The sequence below is a fragment of the Paramisgurnus dabryanus genome, chromosome 7 (assembly GCF_030506205.2).
Source record: "Paramisgurnus dabryanus chromosome 7, PD_genome_1.1, whole genome shotgun sequence".
Lineage (NCBI taxonomy): Eukaryota > Metazoa > Chordata > Actinopteri > Cypriniformes > Cobitidae > Paramisgurnus > Paramisgurnus dabryanus.
Genome location: NC_133343.1, coordinates 18,747,244 through 18,772,575, shown reverse-complemented (window position 1 = coordinate 18,772,575; position 25,332 = coordinate 18,747,244). Strand labels below are relative to the sequence as shown.

Below are 25,332 nucleotides of genomic sequence, written 5' to 3'. Positions count from 1 at the left end.
AGGATTTTTTAAAGTCACAGTATTGACTTGATTATGTTCCATGTCTGGAAACATTAATATTACTGCTCTACGTGTAACCGCATAGCAAGCAACATAATGATATATTAGATATACTTCATTATACACATATTGAGATGAGTGAGCTGCATGCATAGGTTACTTTTATCTTTTGCATGTTTCTCCCCATCTTTCCTCTTTTCATAACCTGGGCACCTGATGGCTTTTTCAAACATTACATCTCCCGCTCGCACTCCTTATGAGGTGTCGCCAGTGGAAGCTGTGACTTGAACTAACGAACCCCGCCGCAGCTCTTCTCTGAGTTACAGCTGTTCTCTGTACGAACACTCCAAAGTCTCGACCAGATTAAGTGATTGCATGTTGAAAATGATATGATTGATGTGAGATTCAGATGAGCAATCTGATCACACATTCTGTTAAACTCTATGTCACAGAGAGTGCAGCTCATGTTGCCTAGCAACGGAAGACGCGCAACCTCTCCAGCGCTTTTGAAAGAACAAAGAAGAGCCTTGACTCACGTTTAACACGCATTTTTTATATGTGACATGTCAACGGCTACTTAAGCGTTTGCATTAATCATCAAATTAATACAAAACTAAGTAAGTAAAAATCTTTTTGCGGGCGGATTTTGTTATTTTTTTGACAGACTTGGGACGCAGAGAGGGGGAGGGAGGGCCGCAAATGGCCCGCGGGTTGAGAGCTTGAATTTTCAGCTGAATGGACAGAATTTAGTGTAATATAAAGAATGCTTATATTTTAAACCATTATTTTTGGTGGAAACAACCCAACATAGGTAAAATGACATCCGAAACAGTAGTCCACCCAGTCAGCTGTTCGCTTTAAAAAAATGTTAAACTTTGCTCTTTACTATATGTGCAAATCTCAAAGAAAGATGCAACTTTTACAGAATCTCTTCAGTGTGTCTCACCTATAAAATTATTCCAAATGAAAACAGGTGATTCAGTCGGGACTCATGTTTATACCAGATGTAAACAACAACGTGACTCTCCTGGGGGATGTTCCAAACAGATGTTAATGCCAGGTGTAAAAAGGGTCACATCATCTTGGCTTTAAATACAGTATTCATAAGTCAAAGGAGAGTGACTACTTAAGAAAAGAGTACATTAAGAAGGACGAAGCTGATCTCTAAAAAGCTCACACGTTTCTAATTTGTCTTGCATTCCCAGAGCAGCACGGAAAACAACCATTCCGCAATCCTTTGCAAACTCTGAAAACAGTTAAAGCCTTTCATAAGCTTTCATTTGAAAATCATCAAAGATCGTCTCATAACTGTGAAGTTGGGTGGGGTTTGTTTGTGCAATTTTGATTCCATCACGGCAGACTTTAGTAACGCTGTCAAATTCTATATTGCGTCTATGTTGTGCATTACTGAGGGAAAAACCTGAAACCCAGAGCCTGTGCTGAGTCCTGTTGCTTACAAGAGCCAGATTCAGAAACAGCCAGATTCAGAGCAGATTTCACTGAATCTGTTGCCATAGCATATAAAGACGTGACAGTAAAGTCTGGGTCAGTCATTTCTTCCCTGGCACATCTTCATCTTTGTCGCTGCTGCTTTAATGTTGATGTCAAAGCAGTTTTGATTTACAGTGCAAGCTGTGGATTTACTGTCCGGTAATAACTTTCTAAGATGGTTTGGGAAAATCTGCGCAGACGATTGCAGGACTAATGGCTTCAAAGTTGGAATAATGCAAGACGGGAACTCCACTAGAGGGCACTAGACGTCTACTCATACTCACTTTCAGAATGTGAAAAATTCACAAATATTCTTTTTTCTGCTTCAAACATTTCTCTAAGTGTTTGCCCAGAAGGCTAAACAAACGTCTAGGCAGATGAGGTAGAACGAATTTAGGTCAGACACCCTAATTTTGAATATAGGGGTAAGTAGATAGCGTAGAAGTCAATTGTAGCCTCTTCTCCCCCTTGTTGCATTTTTAGTTTCTTGACAAAGGTCTCAAACATTCACTTTTTATATCTTCCATGCACACTTGTGTACTAAACACTCACATTACAACTGCTGGTCAACCTCTTGTAGCACTGGGTGCCGGTCAAACATTGTACAGTAAATGTAATACATACAATGGCATATAAGGGGTATAAAATATTTGGTCTTGGTATAGACTTAAAGACTTAATCAACCATTCTCCACCAGATCACACATTATAAAGTGATATAAAATTTTCTCATAAAATTTTCTATTTAAAACTATGTATATAATAAATAAAAACCAATATTGCTTTGCAATTACACTTCTGCTCTAGCTTTACAGCATGGTGGTGTACACTAAATTTGTTGTGGCTGAACAACTAATATTAGCTTCTTTACGATAAATTGCTTGTATCTTCTCTCGCTTGTACAAAGCTTTAGACAAAACTATCTGGTAAATGAAAGAGAAAATGAGAAAAAGTGAAGAAATGTGTATATGTGAAAGAGAAAGCGAGTAGAAAAGTGCTAATATTCATGAAGGAAAATCAAATTTATCCTCACTGTATACCGTTTCCATCAACTGCCAATTCACAGAGCTCAATGTGTGTGGATTTAAGCAAAAGCTCTGAAGTTACAGGATCTTTCCTTTGATAGCAGGCTGTATCAATTTTACATGATCCTCAGCTTGGTGGCATAGATTTGTTTTGCATAGAATAATAAAAAACCTGTATACCCTTCAATGACAGTCTGTCGACTATATTTACCTTTAAAGCCAAAGGAGTCCTTCCATAAATCGCTTTGATACTAAATTCTTGAGGAAAGCCCTGAGCCATCATAAATATATCATGTTGAACTTCACATAAAAGTTTTTAGGTGTCTGTGAGCAAAAAGGACCAAAATGATGAAGTTATTTATATGTGACAGAACTTTAAATTAGTGCATCTGAACCTAGCAAAGACAACATAGCAGTTGCTTTTCCATTACAGATTTGCGCAAAACTTTAGCTTTATTTTCTAAATGTCAAAAAACATTAATTGATGATATACGAGTTTACTCTCAAGTCATTCTAAACATCACGTCAACTGATGTTGGTAGGTTTACCAGTATCACATACGCCGCAATAGGCTATATTTTAAATCAAAGTAAGAGTATTATCCAAACACTTATCCCAAGGAAAGCCCCAACGGCAAACTTATAGGTGTTTGTATTAATAATCTATTATACTTGGGAGCAGACATGTATCGAGATGTTTCTGGGAGGTTTAAGTACATACCACGTCATCTTCAAATAATTATTATGTGACTTATAGCAGGTGACCTGGAAATGTGAATAAACTTTTTTCATTGCAGTTTTGCAAAATCCACCTCTTCTGAATTGTCTAAAAAATTACCGCCCTAGCATTAACTGACCTTGGTAATAATACATGATGGGCCGACTTATAAAACTGAGAACCAGACTATAACCATCATGGACTTTTGGTTCTCAGGACTGTGAGGTGCTCTTTTAAGCTACTAAAATATTGAGATTTGAGAGAAAGAGGGCTAAAAGGGATTATGATATAAATGCAGAGGCACCGTGCCAAGCACTCTCAACATCTTTTCTCAAGACATCAGCTCACCATTACATTTCACAGGCGTTTTTATCTATTATTCACGAGTTTACTGAATCCTAACTGTAGCATAATCCAGTATTTCCAGCATGTTTTAAATGATTGTTCAGACTGAGGTATGTTTAACTGCTGATCCAGTGCAACTTCCTGTTACCACATTTAAAATCATACTTGCACTTCTCTTTAAAAAAATTTCTTTGATGCATTTAGCAATCACATTTATTCAAAGTTACCGACAGTACAGTGCCTTTAAGGAATACAATTTATCAGTATGCACGCTTCCTGGTAACTGAACTTTTGACCTTAATGGTACTATACCACCAAAGTTACAGGCAGCATTTAAAGTGATATTCTCACTTTCTCAAAACAGATTAAGGTCAGATTATATTGTTAAGGAAGTGGTGCTAATTGACTAAAAAGGGAAGATACAAAATTAGGGTTCACAAGCTGATGTGTTCTGCTCATAGATACCAAGGCCATCAGCAGCCAAATCTTATCCCCTTGGTTGTCCAGCTATTTTAGGAACAACACATACTGTACTGAACTAAAAGATTCACAAGGCAACACAGTCACACACAAACAAGGACAGTTTGAGAAGTTTCAAGTGCTATCTAATTGGGTTCTCTCCTTTGAGGAATTCCAGTCAGTTAATCATGTCTGAATGCACAGATCTCAATTAGAAGCTTGCTGATGCTAATGCAGACAGATATGAATATTTCATAGAAAAATAAGGCAGAAAGCCTAGAACCTAGGTTCGACTGCTGTACTCCCAACATCAAGGAAAACAAGAAGGGTGGATTCACCTGTCTCCATCACCCTCTGTACTTCAGTGAGAGAGAGGAGCGTGGGCAGCGCTAACCCTTTCAAGACGCCTATCAGCCGCACCAATGTGAGGGCAATTGAGAGGTGCAGCTCCATAAAGGTGTTGGTGGGAACAAGTTTCTTCATGTTTCAGACCTCTTACATCTATCAGTTGGGCTGAAGGCAAGGTGGGAAGCAATGTCACTTTCAATTGTATAGAGCAGCGAGGATATGAAAGAAAGTTCAAAGGCTTTCACAGAAAAAAAAGTATTTTCTTTGGTTTTGTCTTGTTTTCGAGTAAAACTGTCTGAATATCTTTAAAATCAGATTTATTTATGCAAAAAGAAAAATTACATATTAAGATTTGTTTTCAGATAATACATCCTAAATTACATTTCTTGTATTTTGTGGGCTAGATTTTTGAGACTGTTCAAAAGTTTAGGGCCACCTGACTGAAACTTTTATATGATCTTGAAACCCTTTGATGTGAAGGCTTACAGTGGTGTGAAAAGGTATTGGTCCCCTTCCTGATTTTTTGGATGTTTGTCACACTTGAATGTGTTGGATCATAAAGCAAATTTAAATATGAATTCATTATAACACAAGTAAACTTGCAGTTTTTAAATGAAGGTATTTCAGAATCACAGAATGGCACTGTGTGAAAAAGTGCTTGCCCCGTAAACCTAGTAACTGGTTGGGTCACCCTTAGCAGCGAAAACCGAAATCAAGCATTTGCGAAAACTTGCAATGAGTCTGTTACAGGGCTGTGAAGGAATTTTGGCCTAATGGTCTTTGCAGAATTGTTGTAATTCAGCCGCATTGGAGGGTTTTCAAGCATAAACCGCCTTTTTTAGGTCATGACAATATTATTGAGGTCAGGACTTTGACTAGGCCTTCATTTAGTTTTTCTTCAGCCATTCAGTTGTGGACTTGCTGATGTGTTTTGTATCATTGTCCTGCTGCAGAACCCAAGTTAGCTTCAGCTTGAGGTCATGGACAGATAGCCATTGTCCTTCAGGATTTTTTGGTAGACAGCAAAACTCAATTTTATCACATCAAGTCTTCAAGGTCCTGTAGCAGCAAAACACTACCACCACCATATTTTACTTTTGGTATGATGTTGTTTTTCTGAAATGCTGTGTTACTTTTACCCCAGACATAATAGGAAACACAACTTCCAAAAAGTTCAAGTTTTGTCTCGTCAGTCCACAGAGTATTTTCCCAAAATCTTGGGGATCATCAAGATGTTTTCAGGCAAAACTGAGACGAGCCTTTATGTTCTTATTGCTCAGAAGTGGTTTTCGTCTTGGAACTCTGCCATGCAGACCATTTTGCCCAGTCTCTTTCTCATGGTGGAGTGATGAACACTGACCTTAAGGCCTGCAGTTCTTTGGATGTTGTCGTGGGGTCTTTTGTGACCTCTTGGATGCCAGCCAGCAAAATGTTTTCGCCATTTGTGGATAATGGCCTTCACTGTGGTTCGCTGTCGTCTCAAAGCTTTAGAAATGGCTTTATAACCTTTTCCAGACTGATAGATCTCATTTACTTTCTTTTTCATTTCTCACTAAATTTCTTTGGATTTCAACATGATGTGTAGCATTTTAACTAAAAACAACACAAAAATGTGTATTGTTTATAGTGTTTAATGTATTTTATGCTTATAAAATCGACCAAGCATTCCGTGTGGGAGTGTTATTTATTTCACAGTACTGTACTAGTAATTGTTGAAGGTTTGTTTTTAAAAGTGTACATGTTCCCAAATCTCGCATGTGTCATCACCTTCCTCCAGAGCAATGACGGACATTGCTATTGGCCCATTCTTGTACTATAGCCAGTTTGCCTGCTGGGATGCGGGCACCATGCAACAGAGGACATCTATTACCAGAAGCCATCTCAGCACATGACAAAATGTAGCCTCTATAGGCCACCCCAGGGAAAAGTCTGAAACCTGGACAATGTGATTTCATTAAATGCACAGTAAAACAAACACAACAACTAAAACGAACACAGCATAACCTGTAGCACACCATAAACATTTGTCTCTCCTCAGACCCGAACTTGAAGCACTCCACAATCCTTGCACTCTGGATATGTTCAAACACAGTATCAGGATCAACTACAGGTACATTGATTTGGCCCTTGTAAAAGCCTCTCAAGCCTTTACGCCTGCCCAATATTCTGGCATCCAACATGTTGACTATAAGAACTGAATGTTTGCTGTCTAATGTATAACAAAAATGTGCCAGGCCATAATGATTGTTGCACACTTCATCTTTGAGTGGAGATAATGTTTTGTTCATTTACAATTAAGCATTTGAGCAGATGCTTTTATCCAAAGATACTTAGAATACATTCAATGTACTCATTAGGTTAATTGCATTTCATCGGATGGACTATGCATCTTAAAAAAATCTTTTTTTACTTGGCAACTTCTCATTACTTTACAGAAGATGCATCTTTTCGAATTTGTTAGTAAAAAAATTTGTGATTGTATTTCCCCCATACTTTCTGCGAGAGAGTGTGGTGTAAATCAGGCAGTAATGAAGCAGTCTATAGGGACCTGGCCATTCATCTAAAACGGCCTCCGTCACAGCAAGATGTCTGTGTCTGAATAATCATGCGGTAAAAGTCCAGAAGGAAAGATGCAGAAGGGGCAGTCTGTTAAACTTGCCTGATTATCAGAAATTAGGATCTCCAATTAATTAAGTGCTCCAGGCAATTAAGTATCATGACAATAGTGACACAAGCTGCCTGGAGGGAACAGAGCAGTTTAGACATCTGCAGGGTGCCAAAACATAGCACCGTACTAACATAATTAACCTCAGTGCCATTCAGCCCTGCTTCAAAAACACAGGGCAATCTCACAAGCTGTCTTAACTATTAGTCTCGTTGAGCTGATCAGCAGTAGGTAAGTAACAGTACAGGGAACAACACCGCATGTACCGAACAGTTGCTGAACAGCAGGGGATCAATTTTCTCTGTTGATCCAGGATTAAGAACTCATTTATCAGAGCTGTACAATTTATTTAACATCATGGGTAAATATTAAAAGTAAAACGTTAAAAGTGGATCAAATCTGTGAATTATTAAAATCACATTATAAACGTGGATTTCAAATGTAGGTGATTTTAAGTTGTTTCTCTGAAAGTATTCCTGCATTTAACAGCATCAGAATATCAGAAACAAATCAGTCCAATTTACAAGCATGGAAGGCCAAGGGAGAAACAGGCTGATAAATATGGATTACAGTTTGTGACTAGACATTCGATCATGGGGGACTTGACCAAAGAGTTGAGCAAAATAGTTGAGCCAGAGAAAATTTCTGTGTTCCTAAATATTTATGTAGAAGTGTAAACACATGTCAAAGCTGATATTGCATTGGGGAATAGAGCCACAAGTAGAGCAACAGTCTGGGTTGCACTCCCCCACTAACACTTTTTGTACAAAGCTCTTAATTTATGGTAATGTGTAACATCCTACAAACACACCCAGAGAGAGGACACATAAATTTTGCTATGCAATCTACAGTACTGGGTGTTTCCGCAGACTATGGGAAAGTATGGCCTGTGTGAACACATAAAATAATAATGGAAGTGATCTATTGATACTTTGGCCGGTTCTTTTCTTTGTTAATAATAAGGTAACCTTTTACAATAAGCTTGTATAATGTTACATCATAATGCACTGCATCTAAATACAGACTTTTTAGAGATGTATGTATGCAACTGAACAATGGCTACTTTGATCTTATAGTAATAACAAATAAAGTCTACACAAAATGTGCCTTAACTGTAGGCTACTATTGTAGTGAATATGAATGAATGAATCAATAATACAATAAAACAAATACATTATGAGACTTTAATGTGACTAATAAATGATATGATAATATAAATTAAGCTACAATATTGGTTGCTTGTCATTCATGTAGGCGGTAAATGGAATTCCGATAACCTAAAACTGCGTAATTTTAAATGAAACACAAATATGAATTTTACAATGGATAAAAACCCCAGAGAGGATACTTTGGCTACACTGAAAAAAACAACTTGTAAAATTTACTTATAAAATCTTGTAACAATTTGCACAAACTTTTTTTAAGTACAACTTACCTACTAAAATCAAATAAAATTGACTTAATAATGCATAAAAAACATATGTTAAATAATTAAGTAAATGTTACTTCATTATTTTTTTAGAAGTTAGATTTATTTTAATCGTCTAGGTAAAGTCTATTAGTTTTTTTTAATTGAAGCATTGCTGTCCTAAAAATATTAAATGAATTATATTTACTGTTTGTTATTTTCATTAACATAGTTCTATGGACTTAGTTATTTTTAGTGTTATAAATTACATTATAACACAAAATTCATTGAATAAACTTGATTCTGAAAAGAAACACACACAAACTGCGTTTTTGACATGCATTGTCAGCACTGTGGAGAGAAATACAATATAATGTTCCGAACAGGGTTCATGTAAAGAAACACTGATCCCCTGAACGGTGACTTCACAAAATTATCATTTACAACAAAACAACATCAAATAATAATTTAAGAGCTTAAACCTTTATGACATTTTATTAACAAATATTTAAGTAGTTAAGGTTCTTATCAGTTCTTATTCTGTGATAAAGCTTAAAAAATATTCAGGTGCAAAGGATTGTGGGTATTCCCTACAACATGTGCAAATAAATCTAAGTTAATTTTACCTGATTTTTTTGTTTAATGTATTTAATATTCTTAAGTTACATGAACTAAGATTTTTTTAATTGAATCTGCTAAAGTTTTTGATTAAAATTTACTTAATTATTTATTTACTACGTGCAGTGACTATAAAACAGTAAAATAAAAAATAATAGTACGACTTACTATTCCCACACAGTTCATTTTCTACATGAATTAATTGTGTATTTATTATCATTTTACTTAGGAAAATCTAGTTCTTAATGAATGTTAATATTTTTATGTTGAAATTATGAGAGTTAATCTAATATATATTACTTCACCAAAATGTTAGTTTTTTCAGTGTTCTCATTTACAAAGTCCACCAGATGCCCGAGGTTTATTCCAAGTTTGAAAACCAACACATGTTTGTCTTTATAGTAAGGAAGGGCTTTTTCACATTTGCATACAAACAACTAACTCAGTCCATGGCAAGGAGGTTACAATTCTGGTCTCTTTTAAATAGTGCCTATTTTCTTCCAGTGTTCATGCCAGTAGTTTTCAGAAACTTTTCTCTTAAAGTAACACCACTAATCACACAGCTGACAGAGGAGCCCAGAGGCACTGAACTTTCCTCTCACACCCCCGATTTGTAAATTCAAACTCTCCATCCTACAGACCAAATTAACATGGGAATAAAAAAGCAGGAGCTTTTTGAAAATTTCACTGCAGAACAATTTAGAATGTGTAAACTGTGTGCTCTTAAAATGCTGGATTATTTTCAATCCAATGGTTGGGTCAATAATGGACAAACCCAACCCAGACAATATTTATATCTGACCCAGCCAGGGGTTGAAACAACCCAGTGTTTCAGGTTGAAGAAATCCAGCATAGGTCAATTTCTAACTCAACAGTTGGGTTCTTGACCCAACCAGTTGAAATTTGGACTTTTATTGTATCGCAAATGTATTCATTATCAAACATTTGCCAGCAGGATTAGCATAAAACCCCAGCAAAAATCATTACCTTAATTGTGAATACCAACAGTACAGTTGACTGTGCATTCCTCTCTGCTATTGATATTGCAAAAGTGTATTAGTGAAGTTTGTGCTAGATGTTCAAGAATCAATGAGTACACATAGGCTCAATTACAATAGGTATTAATAAAAGGAGAGGGTCACAGAGCAGACTAAGAGATTGAAACAACAGTGCTCCTGCACTGACATTAACAAAATAAGAGACCACATCATGCAAACATGCGGATTTACTAAGCGGTGAAAACTTTATCTGTATTGCATTACATTCAAACAAGCGATGATAAGTGATGGGCGGAGCCAGGGAAAGCCAGTATACAAAGGCTGATTATCGCCATTGTGCTCTGTGGGTCAGGTGTGTTTCTGAGGTTAAAGCATAACAGCGAGAGCAGGAAGCAGATGAGAGATTATGCAGACTCTCCAACAGGCAGCCTTCCTGTCTATTACTAAAAGGAATGAATGATATCTAGTTGCGCTGTTTAAAAGTTCTGTGTTGTCTATTGCCAGGAGGCGAAAACATGCTTAAACTATCAATGCTGTTCCAAAGAATATGCAAAGCGATAGATGTTAACAAACTGTCACTTATTTCCTGTTTAATACTGTAGAGAAACATTACTGGATGTCACGGGGCCTTTACCTAAAAAAGTCACAGTATATATGAATTAAAACATAGTACCAAGAAAACCATAAAAGTAACTTTATGAGTGACAAGAGCAAGGAATTGTACGTACTAAAACTACATATTCAGAGGTGAAATTTGCCCCTCGGAAAAGAAGTTACGGGCAGTCATGTCCTTTGATGCTCAAATGACTTTTGAAGTGAAGATGAATCAAAATTTTTAATCCTTATAAGAGGAGCTGAAATGCGATAATGAAGCTTTGAAGATTTTAAGTTATAATCAGTGATTTTAACTTATGGTCTGACAGGTTCATTTATAGTTCAGTTTATTTGTATTATTTTTGTTTATTTATATTATTTGTATTTTTCTATACCCTATCAAAAATAAAGGTACAAAGCTGTCACTGGGGCAGTACCCTTTAAAAAGGTCCTATACCACATGTAGGTACAAAATATGTATCATTGAACTGCCAATATGTACCTTTAAAGTACTAATATGCACTCTTTGGGTACAAAGGTGTACCTTTTTATAAGGATACTGTCCCAGTGACGATTTTGTACCTTTATTTCTGAGAGTGTAGATATGTATTAAATATTTATGCATCTATACTGTATGTATTAAACGTGGCGACAATTTAACAAGAGGTTTAAAACAAGATATCATTAAAATAAGAGGCAGCCAGTGGCTCTATTCTTTGCAAGAAAGAAAATATCATTAGATGCATAATGCTCTCTGTGGTCTCCAGAGCAGTAAATGAGATGTTTACATACTGAAACAGTCATGAAAATATTATGTTATCACCATCCACAGATACAGTAAATAAACTGCTCAATAACGCACAATGTGCATTTTCTTTTCTTAAATGATTCCTAGACTGACTTGCTGGCCTCATTTGAAGTTTTCCCCAGATCACTGGTGTACCACCATGACTCTGTAGAGACTGAAGTCTCATGTTCATTCTGTAATCGCACAGAGGCGTATGACCCCGAGGATGGGGGAAAAGAAGAAGAAATTACTTTCATTAAGAAATTCAGATTTCTTCCATCCTTTTGATCTTGTGCCAGAAGAACATTTATGCTGATGAAATGCATAAATAAAGTTCTTAAATTATCTCGGCCCTCTTTAGCACAAAGATCCAAGTTGGAAAACTTCCAGCTGAAGACGAGAACAATCATTCTGAGAGTGGCGAGGGTGAATCAGGACTTTCTGATTCTGCAGTGTTCAAGTGATGCGCTGACTAAAGGAGTAATACGGACATAATTGTATAATGCTGTTGTATGGAGCAAAGGTTAACTGATGCTTTGCAGTTATGTAACCTGCAGGCCAATTTTAAAATGTAAAATACTTAATACAACAAATAAACCAAATAAACGTACAGTACGAAATGTGTCTACAGGGAAAGCGCTCAGTAAAAAGATCACTTATCAAGTGATCCTAATATCTAAAACACAGCAGCAGGTCAAATACATAATTTGCTTTGATATTGAAATAAACACTAATGACAAGACTTGCGAGATTTATTCATTGCAATTTTCCACTGCCCAGTTAAATATTCATGATTACGGTATCCCAGACTGTACCCTGTATACAGTACAGCATGCTCCAGGTGTTTGTGGTAATGTGGTTTGTGTCAGTGACCATCTTGGAAATGCCTGGATCTTTCCCAGTCTTTCTTGTGCAATGGGCAACTTATAAAGGCAGTGAAACCTCAGAGTTTACACTAGTGGTTAGAATGTAAGGAACTTGGCATTTCCCATCAACTAACCATTATATAGAGGATAAGATATGTACTGTAGGCCAAGCGTTGTTTGAACGATAAAGAAAAATGTAGTGTGTGGATTATAATCGACTGCTGGACGTTAAGATCTTAAATAAACCAAACTGTGAGAGGACAAAGAACAGATAACATTAGTTTAGCTGAAAAAAAATCTAAATTAAACATTTATTAATAACACTGTACACTGTACAGTAATATTTCTGTACTTTTTAGTATTTATGGTAAATTCCACTATGCAAAAAGTGCAACAACTTGTTTCGGCAACAGTGTTGATTATTTAAAAAGGGAGTAATGGCCATTTCATTGTTTAATCTTCTATTTTTAACTGTCAGTCAACAGTTTTTTTTTTTCATTGCACTACTTATTCTGTAGTGCTCACCCAATATTAACAATATTCTGGCTTCTTTGAAATGCATTGTCCCTAAAAAAGGAGAAGACTACTTAAGAAAGTGCTGGCTCTGTAATATAGTGGTTTCTTAAAAGGGAAACAGGGAAACACAGCAGCCACATTTTTAATTTCAGTAGGCTATCCATGCCAGAGGAACGGGAAACAATGATGAAATAAAAGACAGTTTGAGGAATGACCTGTTTTTCGTGAGATGTGCTAATACTTATTTTTGGAGCTACGGAATCTCTTTCTTTCAGAATGCTTCCTAGATTTACAGTAAAGAGCATTTACATAGTTGCTGACCAAACATAAATAGATTTGCTTTTGTCAGCTCAAAGGGGGTCATGATGTGGTCTACATAAGTCATTTTTTTATTAAAAAAATTAAAATCAATGAGTAAAATCAAACGTTGGTGCTCCAATAATCTAATATTTATGTTATGAGAATTAAGCCAGGATTTAACAGACAGGGTCACACATGCTGAATTTAATTTTCACAACATTTAATTTCAATGTTACTGGCTGCTATATCTGCATCCTGTCCTTTAAAAAGGTTTTGTATTACAGTGTCAACACAGAGATTTGCTCCACTTCAAATGTAAGAACATCGGAAAGGTCATGTTTAAGTAGTCAAATTTTTTCATAGGTGTGTATTGGGTATCTGGTTTAGGCCTTGTTTGGATCAAGTTTATCCACAGTAGATGCAGTAAATCACTTATATTATAGATGTTGCTTTGTAGACAGGAGCAGTGTCGTGTTGGAACAGAATGAGACCCTCACCACTCTGATGCCACAAAAGAGTTGTAAACACATAGTTATCCAGAATTTAATTGCTTGGCAAAATGCTTTGGCATTAATATTAGTCTTCACCTACTGAAATTGCCAAACCTATTAATAACAGGCTTCTCACTCTAAGCCAAATGTCAAATCCCCTGACTTTTTTCATGACCTATGTCTGAGATGTCATGAGCCTGATAATGTAGGGTACACCGGGAGATAATAGAATGTAGTTTAAATGCATAAAATGAATAATAAAGTGGCTGTTCAAATTGTAGTCTCACTAATCACGACTAATCATTTGCAGAATAAAAGTTTTTGTTTACATATTAAATGTGTGTGTAATGTGTATAATAATTATGTATATATAAATGCACACACAAGCATGTATATATTTAAGAAATATTTGTATATGTATAAAGATTTGTATATTTACATATCATTTATATCAGATAAAAATTAGTGCTGGGCATAGATTAATCTAGATTAATCTCATACAAAATAAAAGTAAATTACTGCATAATATATGAGTTTGTGCTGTGTGTAAATATTAGTTATATTTAAACACACACATACATACATTTGTATATACACACACATTTAAGATTTATATATATATATATATATATATATATATATATATATATATATATATATACACACTCTAAAAACAAACGGTGCTATATAGCACCAAAAGTGGTTCTTTGGTCGTAATCATAGAAGAACCATTTGTAGTGCCATATAGGTCCGGTGAAGCACCTGTGAAGAACCTGTGTAGAACCATATGGTGCTATGTAGAACCATATGTGGTGCTATAGTGGTGCTATATGGCCCCTATATGGTTCTACACAGGTGCTTTACCGGTGCTATATGGCACTAAAAATGGTTCTTCTATAATTACGAGCAAAGAACCACTTTTGGTGCTATATAGCACCATTTGTTTTTAGAGTGTATATATATATTTTTTATTTATATATAATATAGAATATATAAAACATAAACAAATATATATACACATGTAAAAGTTTCTTAAATACATACATGAATGTGTGTGTATTTATATTTACATAATAATTACACACAGCACAAATTCATATATTATGCAAGAAATGACTTTTATTTTGTATGAGATTAATCTAGATAAATCTATGCCCAGCACTAATATAAATATTTATTATATCAATATTTTTTCCTTAAAATTATACATACATGTATTTGTATTTATATAGGCCTATACATAATATTTGTTGATGTACTGTGTATAATAATTATGTAAACAAAAAATTTTATTCTGCAAACGAATAGTCTTGAAATCAGTGGAGGCTTGGACCAGTAAACGGCATTCCTTACGTCTAAACATAACAAGCGGATTACATTTTGAGAAATACAAACTAAAATTTAAAGCGAAAACCATTCCCTGATATTCCATAATTTGGACAAAAAATATAAAATTCGCTGACTTTCAATGTCTGGAATAGACCTTTTAAAATGCCATGATATTCCGTGGGAACCCTGTAATAAAAATGTTGTGTCCACAAAATGCACTTTCTGCTGCTATTTAATATATTTGTACATTTATGTGTCTGATTGTGATTACTGAAAACAAAAGTGCTCAGTAAATTCATTCAATACTCCGAATCCTTTTTCATGTCTGCCTTTCAAGACATGAATTAAAAGCAGTAGTAATAATGACAAAAAATGGATTTCAAAACTCTTAAGCACATTCGGATATTGCACAACTCTCAGATGCTGGAAATACAAGACAAGTTTATAAAAATGTTATAAGAAAATCCTAACCTCTACTTTACAGAGAAATGCTAATGCAAATTTTTTTTGCTCATGTTTTACTGTAACTGGTACTAATTTCCCTTTCTCTTACCATTTGGCTGAAGAAATAAGAGAATTTTTAACTCAGATTTTTTTAGACCCAAAAAGGGAAGGTGGATGTAGAACGAGAGAGATGACACCCTGATTTGCGTACCAATCTACAAAGGAAAGTAATCCTATCCGGCACTCTAATGTGATTTTAATACTCGTTATTCATCTCGATATGATTTGCCTGTGTGAATGCTTATCAGATGTTTGAGATGAGGTTGAATATGATGCTTGGTCCTTTGCATGCGAGTCCACTGTTTGTCTAATCTTCATGCCTTTTAGATTTGAATGTGGTGCTAACTAGTGTGAATCAGCTCATCGGAGAAGAATGATGAGTGTGACAGGAATAGGTGAATGATTATGAAAAGATGAACTGTTTTAGTAACAGTTCTGAGAAAACGTGAATCCTGGTTTTACACAAATCAAGATGCTCTTGGCAGATCTTAGACACGTCCTCAAAACAGGAAGCTAATGAGAAACCAGGGCTTCAAGAGAGCATGCAAACTAGTGCCGCCGTTAAAGTGTTTCCTCTTGGATGTGCGCGTAAAAATGTGTAGGGCCACGAGTAAACAATAAATACAGCTTTGGGCGGAAACAGTTAATATTTTGCCTCAGAATACATATTGGTATCTCAAAGGTTCCAAATGCATACATATCTGTACCTAATGGTAAATATTAGGACCTTTGTAAAGGAAAACACAGCCGTTTTTCAATATGTTCTTACCTCAGTAACAGTCTTTAAATAGGGAAAACATGGAAGTGTTTGGTGGCTTCTAAATTTATCCCTGTTTGGATCCTAAGGAATGATGGTGTTTTTCTTTAAATGGTTCTGCCCCAGTGACAGCTGGGGTACATATTTTGGACCATTGATAAGACTTTGCACTACATTATATACAGTATGCTATCACTGTGGCAGTTTGATGAATGGGCCTCCGAAGCAGAAAAATAAACATAAATGGGAAAAAGACATTAGTGAGTACGTGGGAGAAAAACAAGAGCTTTCAAGTGTATCCCAGAAAAAGTGATATTGTAACCTAAATCAGGTGACCAAATTGCATGACTCCCGTGTCTGTTTCACATTAAGAGAGCAGAATGAAAAGAACTCCTAACCCAGAACTTGGCTGAAAGAGCTTCTGCCACAGAAGTTCTTGTGATATTATGGAAAATAACAAATACCACATGTAATGTTCTACTGATGGATATAAATAGAGCTTGACAAAAAAAATTTACAAACCAGTACATCAGAGTGATGGATAATTATGTACAGTACATTGGATAATGGAAAACACTCACAATGTAGCAGGGTTCGCAATAAGCCTTCTTCTCCACAGCATAGAAAGGCTTCCCTCTGAGCTTAGAGCCACAGGTCATGCACGCAAAGCAGTTCACGTGGAACACCTGGTCCATGGCGGTACAACCCGTCCCTTCACCCACAACATTCTCGCCACAGCTTGCACACCGACCTGTGGAGAAGGAAACAAAGCATTGTTAAGAATTGTAATCTCAAATCCATGATCTGGGCTGAGTCAGATTTAGGTCTCAAACAAATTGACTTTTTATTGATTGAGATTTACATTTACGCATTTGGCAGACTCTTTCATCCAGAAGCAACTTACAGTATATTGCATTTGGGGATTTATTTCTATCAGGCTTTGTGTTCCCTGGGAATCTAAAGCATGATCTTGTCATGCGTTTAGTTCAAATACAGAAACAATGCATTGATACTTGATCTTAGGCTTGGTGCAATTGACAGTACTTAAGATATCCAAACTTGAGACTTTTGTTTGGTTGTGTTCTTAACATGTTCGTCATTGTAATTATTTTAAAGATGCTGCATGCATAGTTGACCGAAAAATGTCAATATCAAGTAAAAGCTGGGTCAAATGTTTAAATATTTTAGGTGTTACCAATTGAAGTAAATTTTTAAGTAGAGCAACTTTTCACTTTTTACGGTATAAATGTCTTTGTTTTGCTGAACACAAATAAGGATATTTAAAAAAATGGTAATAACCAAACAGATCTGGGCCACCATTCACTTCCAGTATTATTATAGTATTATTTTTCCTATTATGGAAGTCAATGGTTCCCCAGATCTGCTTGGTAAAACATGGTTCGAAATGCTTTCCTGTGTATTCAGCAGAACAAAGAAATGTATACAAGTTGGGAACAGGTTGAGGGGGAGTAAATTATGACAGAATTTTAATTTTTCTGTAAACTTGAAGTATTAAAAAAATGTAGAAACATCAACATATCATGGTACTGTAAGGCCATGATCAATCGTGCAAATGCCCATTTTCTTAATGAATACATTTTTATGAATTACGGTGAAATGCCGCCACATCCAAAAGGCAGAGGGTGCTCTTGTGCAGAAACTCTATTTGTGTCACAGAAGAAAAACCATTACAAAACCATTCCAGGAAATGTCTATAAAAATATCGCTGTTCTTCAAATTGTTTCAGTTTTTTTATAATAGTAAACAATATTTTGAATGATTGTGTTTGACAAGTGTTGCTTTTTTAAATACACGTTGTAAACGACTCATCATCGTAATGTTTTTGATTGATAAGGACTTCCTACTGTTCAAAGACCCGTAGTACATTCACAAGCTGCGAATGAAACATAGAATCGGAGTCTTGTGATTCAGAATTGATTTTAGACAGGTCTTTTTAATGGGAAACAGGATGCATCATCACAGCTCTATGTAAGAGAGATAAATGAAAATGAGTCTAGAGGGGAGATTCTAGAGATACAGATATCTACGTAAATATTCCCCTCTGCCACAGGGGCTTTTACACCTGGTCACTTCACGTGTAAAAGACCAAGTGTAAATGCCCTCCGTTTTCGAGACTGATCTAAATCTGATCGCTCAAAGCACTTCAGAAGGTGGTCTGGGACGCATTTCAGATGAAACTAGACAAGTGTAAATACATCTGGTTGATAAAACCACATATGTCATCGCATAACTCCTCCCAAACGAAAACGCGTCACCTGGAAGTTAGCCAGCAAAGAGGCGAACAAAGACGACATACTTATTGCATTTTGGAGTGACGACAGCGGGTTCCAGCTCATGCCAAGCAAGGAGACGCGAGTCACAACATACAGTGCAACATACAATAACTGCTTCCTTTGGTGTGCATAGACGTTGTCTTAAGTTTTGCCAACACGCATTTTGGTGATTCTCAGAAAATCCAGATTTAGAAGGTGTCCAGCATCAGAATTTTTAAAAAGCCCTTGAAGGCACATATAAGATTAAGGTCTGAACTTACTATAACCATTATTTTTAGAGGATTTAAAAAATAAATTTTCATAGCAACATTGGTTTGTATGATGTCATTTGGAATCATGTGCGAAACAGACCATGAAGAGATGTTTGTAACTGTATGCTTCTTATTTTGATAGCATTTACTTTTTATCAAAATGTTGACACCTCATAAGTCTAATTTCGCGAGAATCACCCATATGTGTCCAAATGTAGATAGAACAGTTTTAACAAATCAGATAGCTATCCGATCAGAGAAAACACATGAAGTGACCAGGTGTAAAAAGGCCCACAGATGCATTATAAAAACCCTGTCATGAATACTGCATATAGTCGAAGATTTTGACCTATAGTTTTATGGATGTTCTGTCATTACTTCAAGGCCTCCAGACCTTGACCACAAGGTTTTTTTTAAAGAGATCAGATCGGATGTGTTGGCCACAAAGCATACTAACACATGCAACTATCAGACTGAGAGATAATCTTAAATAAACAATGTGCTTGTAGTTCCTAAAAGCCAACTTCATTTTGTAGTTGAACCAGTGATATCATAATCTGCTCTACTGAGATGATCTCCAAATGCAGGACTAGTGTATAAAATAACTTTGAATCAGTGTTAAAAGGAAATAATATCCAGAACATTTCTAAAGTTAGGTTGATATGATCTCCGGTTAATTCAACCTCTAATGTGTTTGAATCTTTCAACAAAGGGGAAAGTGATTGGTTGCCCTACAATTTTAGAAATGAAAAGGTCAGTCACTTACTGACACGGAAACTATGGTGAGTGGGTTATCCCAAGGAAATGGGCCATAAATCATTCACAAATAAATTCCTCCATACATCTATGCAGCCCACACCTCCCTTAACAGAAACATATAATATCACGAATGGCATAGGGAAAGGATTAAACACTACACTAGCACAATGACACGCATACAATCTTTTTCTGATAAAGGAAACTTTGGAAGTAAAAAAGAGCACAATCTTTGTGTTCTAGGGCATTGGCAATTGCCCCCAAAAAGATCCTTATTTCACATTGTGGGACACGACATTTGGATATCTGTAAATGAGAAGAAGCTATCTTTAATTGAGCTTAAGATGTCTCTAACTCAATGCAAAGATATCTTCAAACCAATTAATGACGCTAGCAGTTTAATTAGCAGTATCGGGAAATAATGCGCTTTTGGAGCCATATCTTGTGGTGTTTTCCTTTTTACACATCTGAAGCCTGATACAATCTCAAAAAACGGGAATGTGAGATATTGCAAATTAATTTACTCAACTTCAGTTTTTTCTCTTCATTTTGGCTTTCATTTAAGCCTGTTTTTAGAAATGATAGACTCGCTGTCTGCACTGAGAGCTGGAGTTCAAGCTTGTCACAGACAAAAGGCAAAAAATATCAGACACGCTTTCACCACTGAAGCTGTCGGCAGCATCAACAAACCAGACTGAACTTTTCCGCTGTTCAGATTAGATATCAAAGCTGAGCTGAATATGAACACCTCTTCTCAACAAAGTTATTAATCTTAGATAATTCTTCTCACTTTTGCAGATTAACACAAGGTCATACTGTATCTGTTCACTTCAAGTCGATGAAAGATGTGATTTATGAAAGAGCTTTATGATTGATTGGGTAGGCCAATTGCCAATTAGCCCAATTAAAGGCACATAATGTAATTTTTGCTGCTACAGGTCACTAAACAACAACAATTTATGCTGGGAACATACTTGCTGTAACGTTCTAAGATTAAGTGATTCTTGCATAAATAATTTTTTGTCTGTGATTGTAAAAAAGACTGAGCACACCTGGAAAAAAACAGTCGCTATGATCAAATTACATTCATAATCTGTGCACATTTTTTTTAAAGGTGCACTGTAAAAAGAATACTGTGAAATCTACATCAACCTGCTGACAGCAATGGGCAAGTTGCCACAGTCTTCTTTACAGTACACTTACTGTAGATTTTATAGATTTAAAGGTGCCAAAGAATGCATTAGAAAAAAATATGGTAAATTGTTCTATGATATCTACATAGAAGGTATGTGGCTTTACTAAGTGCAAAAATGGTCCAGAGATGGGTTTACATGTCCATTTACAACCCTAGGATTTACCCCATTAATAAAATGGTCTATTATTACCTTATTTGAAAGAGTCATGAATAATAATGATGAGCTAGGCTCTGATTGGCTGTTACTCAGAGCAGCTCATTTTAGTAGCTCTGTGTGTGTAAACAAACCTTATGTTTAAGCCTGTATCATAAGAAAATATGGAATTTGAGGAATAATCAATTGTTTCGAGATTGTTAATGAATGTTTCTGAGGGGCTGTTTACACTTGGTTTTAAGATGTGTTTTCATTGATCGGATCACAAGTGGACGAGAGAGACACATTACGTTTACACCTGGTATTTAAATCCGTCTCTTTTGTCCACTTTCGACCGCATCTGTCCTGAATACTGTGAGGGGGTGGTCTGTGAGACGGTGGGCGAGTCTCTCTGCTCTCATTCAAACGCGAGCGGGAGTAATTATGAGTTTATATGGACGCAAACTTATATTATGTCGGAGCCCGCTGCTTGTTTAGCAAGTATTTGGAGCTTTCTCTGAATTTTCAGGGCAATTGATGAAATTGGATCGCACAACTTTCACGCTTTCAAAACGAAACTACGGAGAACACCTGCAGTTTTACCAATGAAAGGCTAAAAATAGCGCTGTTCACCATATGTTCACGGCAGAAGTAAAAAAAAGACGTAAAATTAGTGTTTAATACCTCAGATTAGATAAATGGGCGGAGAGAAGGCGGTCGCGTGTGGCTGTTCGAACACATTCAACCACATTGCGTTCCGCAACTCCAAAGCGATCCGATCGAAAGTGGTTTCGACTACCTCTGAATGTGGTTGAAAGTGGTCGAAAGTGGACGCGTTCAAAACGTTTTGAACAACGTTTACACCTGGCATTAACGTCGTCCACTTGTGATCCGATCGACGAAAACGCATGTTAATGCCAAGTGTAAACAGCCTCTGAGTGTAAATGTGTGTTTTTTCTAGGACTGTGAATAGATTAAAATATTTAATCTAGATAAATTGCATAATTTCATGAGTTAACTCGCGATTAATCACAAATTTATCTCAAATTTTTATCTGTTCAGCAAAAGTAATTTTGAGAAAAATCCCAAATAACCACACAATTACCATCCATACCTTAAAATAAATAGCACATACAAAATAGATTTAATACATAGATTTAGCACTCAGACAACTTTAAGATCTACTATAATGTAAGGATCTTTAATGTTAAAACATCAGATATTTTTCCACAGTTAACCAAACATGGAATAATGGAAGTACACGTGAAAAAATATAAAACACGGTGGTAGTTATTTTTGTATATTGTAATGGAAAAAACTTTTTGTTCCTTAAAATAAATCACTTTTTTAAAACAGGAAGTTTTGTTTGTTGATTTAATTCTGTCACAGCCAGGAAATTTCATTGGTATTTAGTATCCATGGGAGGGGCATTCTCATACTACAGAGCATCTAATTGGACAAACAATTCTAGTACAGGACGAGTGATCACTACTTTTAGTTTGTTATCAAAGAAGTTATTATCTCTTGAAAGCTATTTATGTCTATTACGCAACAATACATTATGGCCTCAAAGCTTAAACAAACCCCAAAGAAAAACAAAATGTTTTATTTTATGGTCTCTTTAAAGTCAAATGATCTTACAGTACATAAAGTCTTCCCACTCTACCCAACCCGTATCCAGAACGACAGCATAAAAAAGCAAATGTCTTGTTGATTTATAAGTGCCATTTAACTTTGTATTGTGTGCCCCATGTTGAACTGTCACTAAAATTAATGTAAGGGGATGGCAGGTAGGTTACTAATGCTGTTCTCTAGATAATTTCCATCCAACCCCGCTGTGCTTTACCTGCAGCAGGTTACCGCTGAGGAACAGCACAGCACAGAGCAGGCGGAGAGATAATAAAGAGGAGCCGCCTGCCTGCAGTGGCTCCCCAGGGGTCCTGTGGGGGTGGTGGGAGGAATCCTAGGCAAAGGTAATCACTTTAGATGAGGCTGGAACAGGAGCTGAGAGCGGCTCAACATCACAGGCTCCTCTGAGCCAAACAAGTGTGTGAGAGAAACGAGCAAAAGCAAAAGAAAGAAAGGGAGAGAGAAATACAGTCAAAGGACAATAGCAGGTCACACTCAAAGCCTGTGTGGAGGAAACCACTCGGAAATCCTCTTTCCTCTCTCTGGAGTGGGAATGTCATAACCTCACAGGATGTGTGCATGTGTGTGTGTATACAAAAATCCTGAAATGCCTTTGAGGGCAGAACAATAATAACTTTATTTCAGCTGGGCCAGTCTGTACTTCAGATTTGTATTAATTTTTTTATTGGCAAAACTGTACTACAAAAATGTTTTAATTTACTTTCAGGAAAGTAAGACAGAATGTTTTTTCATTAAAAAGTAATTTAAAAAATTTAAGAGATTGCAATAATAGATGGAAATTATACATCTTAAATGCAATTCTATAGCTTTACAAACACACATCTGTTGGAAAACCCAAATGATGCTTTCAAAATTAATTTGTTTTCTAAATTTGCTGATTAAGCTTCAGAGGACAATCCGCTATTGTGAAGGACAGTCATGAGGGAATATTTCTATGAATTAAGCCTTTCTTACAAAAAGACGGAGGCTAAAAAAAAAAAACAGTTTAGCCTCAGGAGTACCAAAGGCCGTAAGTGACATTTATCTTAATAAGTAAGAGTATTAGAGCAGAACCCAATCTATGTACATCAAGTACATAAGCAGCAGGGAAAAAATCTCTAGACACGCAACACGCCCAGTCAAACACAGTCACATACAAATATGCTGTTGTGTACAGCTTAATCAGCGAGTCATGAGTTCAAGTCACATGTTCTGTCTCTGTAAATGTGGCTCTTAATTATTCTTTGATAACAGCATCATTTGGTTTTAATGTCACATTGTGACTGAATAATAGAGAAAGAGCCTGTTTTTATTTTAGGTTACGTAATGACACTCTATAACTGTATGGGTCACTGTATTTGCCTCAGAATTGCAAGTAACAGAGCTACTGTATCTTAAAGCACATACTGATATAAATAAAGATTGCACATATGGTAATCTAATTGAAGTGTTACAAGGTTAACCTTGACTTCTTTATTTACAATGCTTTAAATAATTATTAAATGAGGAAAATGACATCCTAACCCAAACACAACTCTAACCCTAACGTCAGGCGACAATTGTTTTAAAATCTGAAAAAAAGTATAAACCAATAGTTTGTGACATCCTAACCCAAAACCCAAATGCTAACACATTGACCCCAGGAGATTTTATTAAAAAACTTTCCATTATTTTACTCGAAGTCAAAGAAATTCAAGCAGGACCAAAACATTTTATAGCTGTTCGCTGTCAAAAAAGTTCAGCGATGATGTCCCAAGTATGACATCAGCAATGACAGTGTTCTTAATATGACAAAGTAAGTTTTTTTTTATTAAGGGTATTACTGTTTTTTTTTTTTTTTTTTAAATCAGTATATACCACTAGTCAATTAAATTAATATAACATGGTAAAGATGAATGCACATTTGGAAGTTGAATGTAAGGGAAATGTCATTCTGTGATCTAATGTGATGGTGTTAATGTTCTTGTTCATGAGTACATTGTCTTTTGTTGTTGTTGTTGTTGTTGTAATTAAATTATAGCATTAACAAGAAGACCTGTTGAATTCATTTTGGAAGTGATGACTTATTAAATGTATTTTTGGTACAGTGCCTGTATTAGTATTGACTAAGTTCAGAGGCTGCCATTATGTCAATCAACTTACTTTGTTACTTAAAAATAACTTAATTTTAATAATTTATAGCATTTTCGGGAAAAAACTTTTCATGGATTTATTGCATTTTGCAGAAACAATAATCAGTTTTAATAATACATTTTGAAAATCTAATTATGGATTTAAATTTTTAATGTTATTATAACCTAAAGCTACTATGTGAAAGTTTATATAGAAAATAGTGATTTTTATCTCGTCACTGTCTTGGTATAGAAAACACATTTTTACCCAAATAGTCAAAATGATTTTATTGTGTTTTGGAACCAAAATCTTCATTTGTACATTTCTATCCAGTTCAACTGCTTTTGAATTTCCTCTTAACACTGGACAGAGAGGGCTCATGAAAGAGCCCTTGCTTTCCCCTGTGTCCCCTGTCCTGGGAATAGATGGCAAGTCTTCGCATTAAAACTTCAAATAGTAGCTTTGTAACCAGAAGGAGTGGGAGTGCAAGAGTTCGTTTACACTTTATACACTTCTCTATGTCTTCACCGTCCCTGGGAAGCCACCATTATTTCTTGCCAATACATGCAACCTCATAAAAAAGGAGAAGAAAAATAATGATGGAATGAAGAAAGAAGAGAGAGAAGATGTTGCTCATAAGCTTTGTGAAAGGCTTAAAGCAGTTAGGCACTTTAATTGGATAAAAAGAGAAGATTAAAGAGTTCTTGACTCCGTTCCATAAATAATTGATTTGTAATGTATTTGT

At 35.8% G+C, this 25,332-nt stretch overlaps 1 protein-coding gene across 2 annotated transcripts in view; it reads right to left on the bottom strand.

Annotated features, from left to right (window-relative positions):
• Window positions 1-25,332, bottom strand: part of lpp (LIM domain containing preferred translocation partner in lipoma) — a 205,225-nt gene that overhangs the window by 5,796 nt on the left and 174,097 nt on the right. For both annotated transcript variants that reach the window (XM_065240758.2, XM_065240761.2), the window contains exon 8: window positions 16,799-16,968. In XM_065240758.2, coding sequence (XP_065096830.1) covers window positions 16,799-16,968 — 170 coding nt within the window. The remainder of the gene's footprint in view (window positions 1-16,798; window positions 16,969-25,332) is intronic.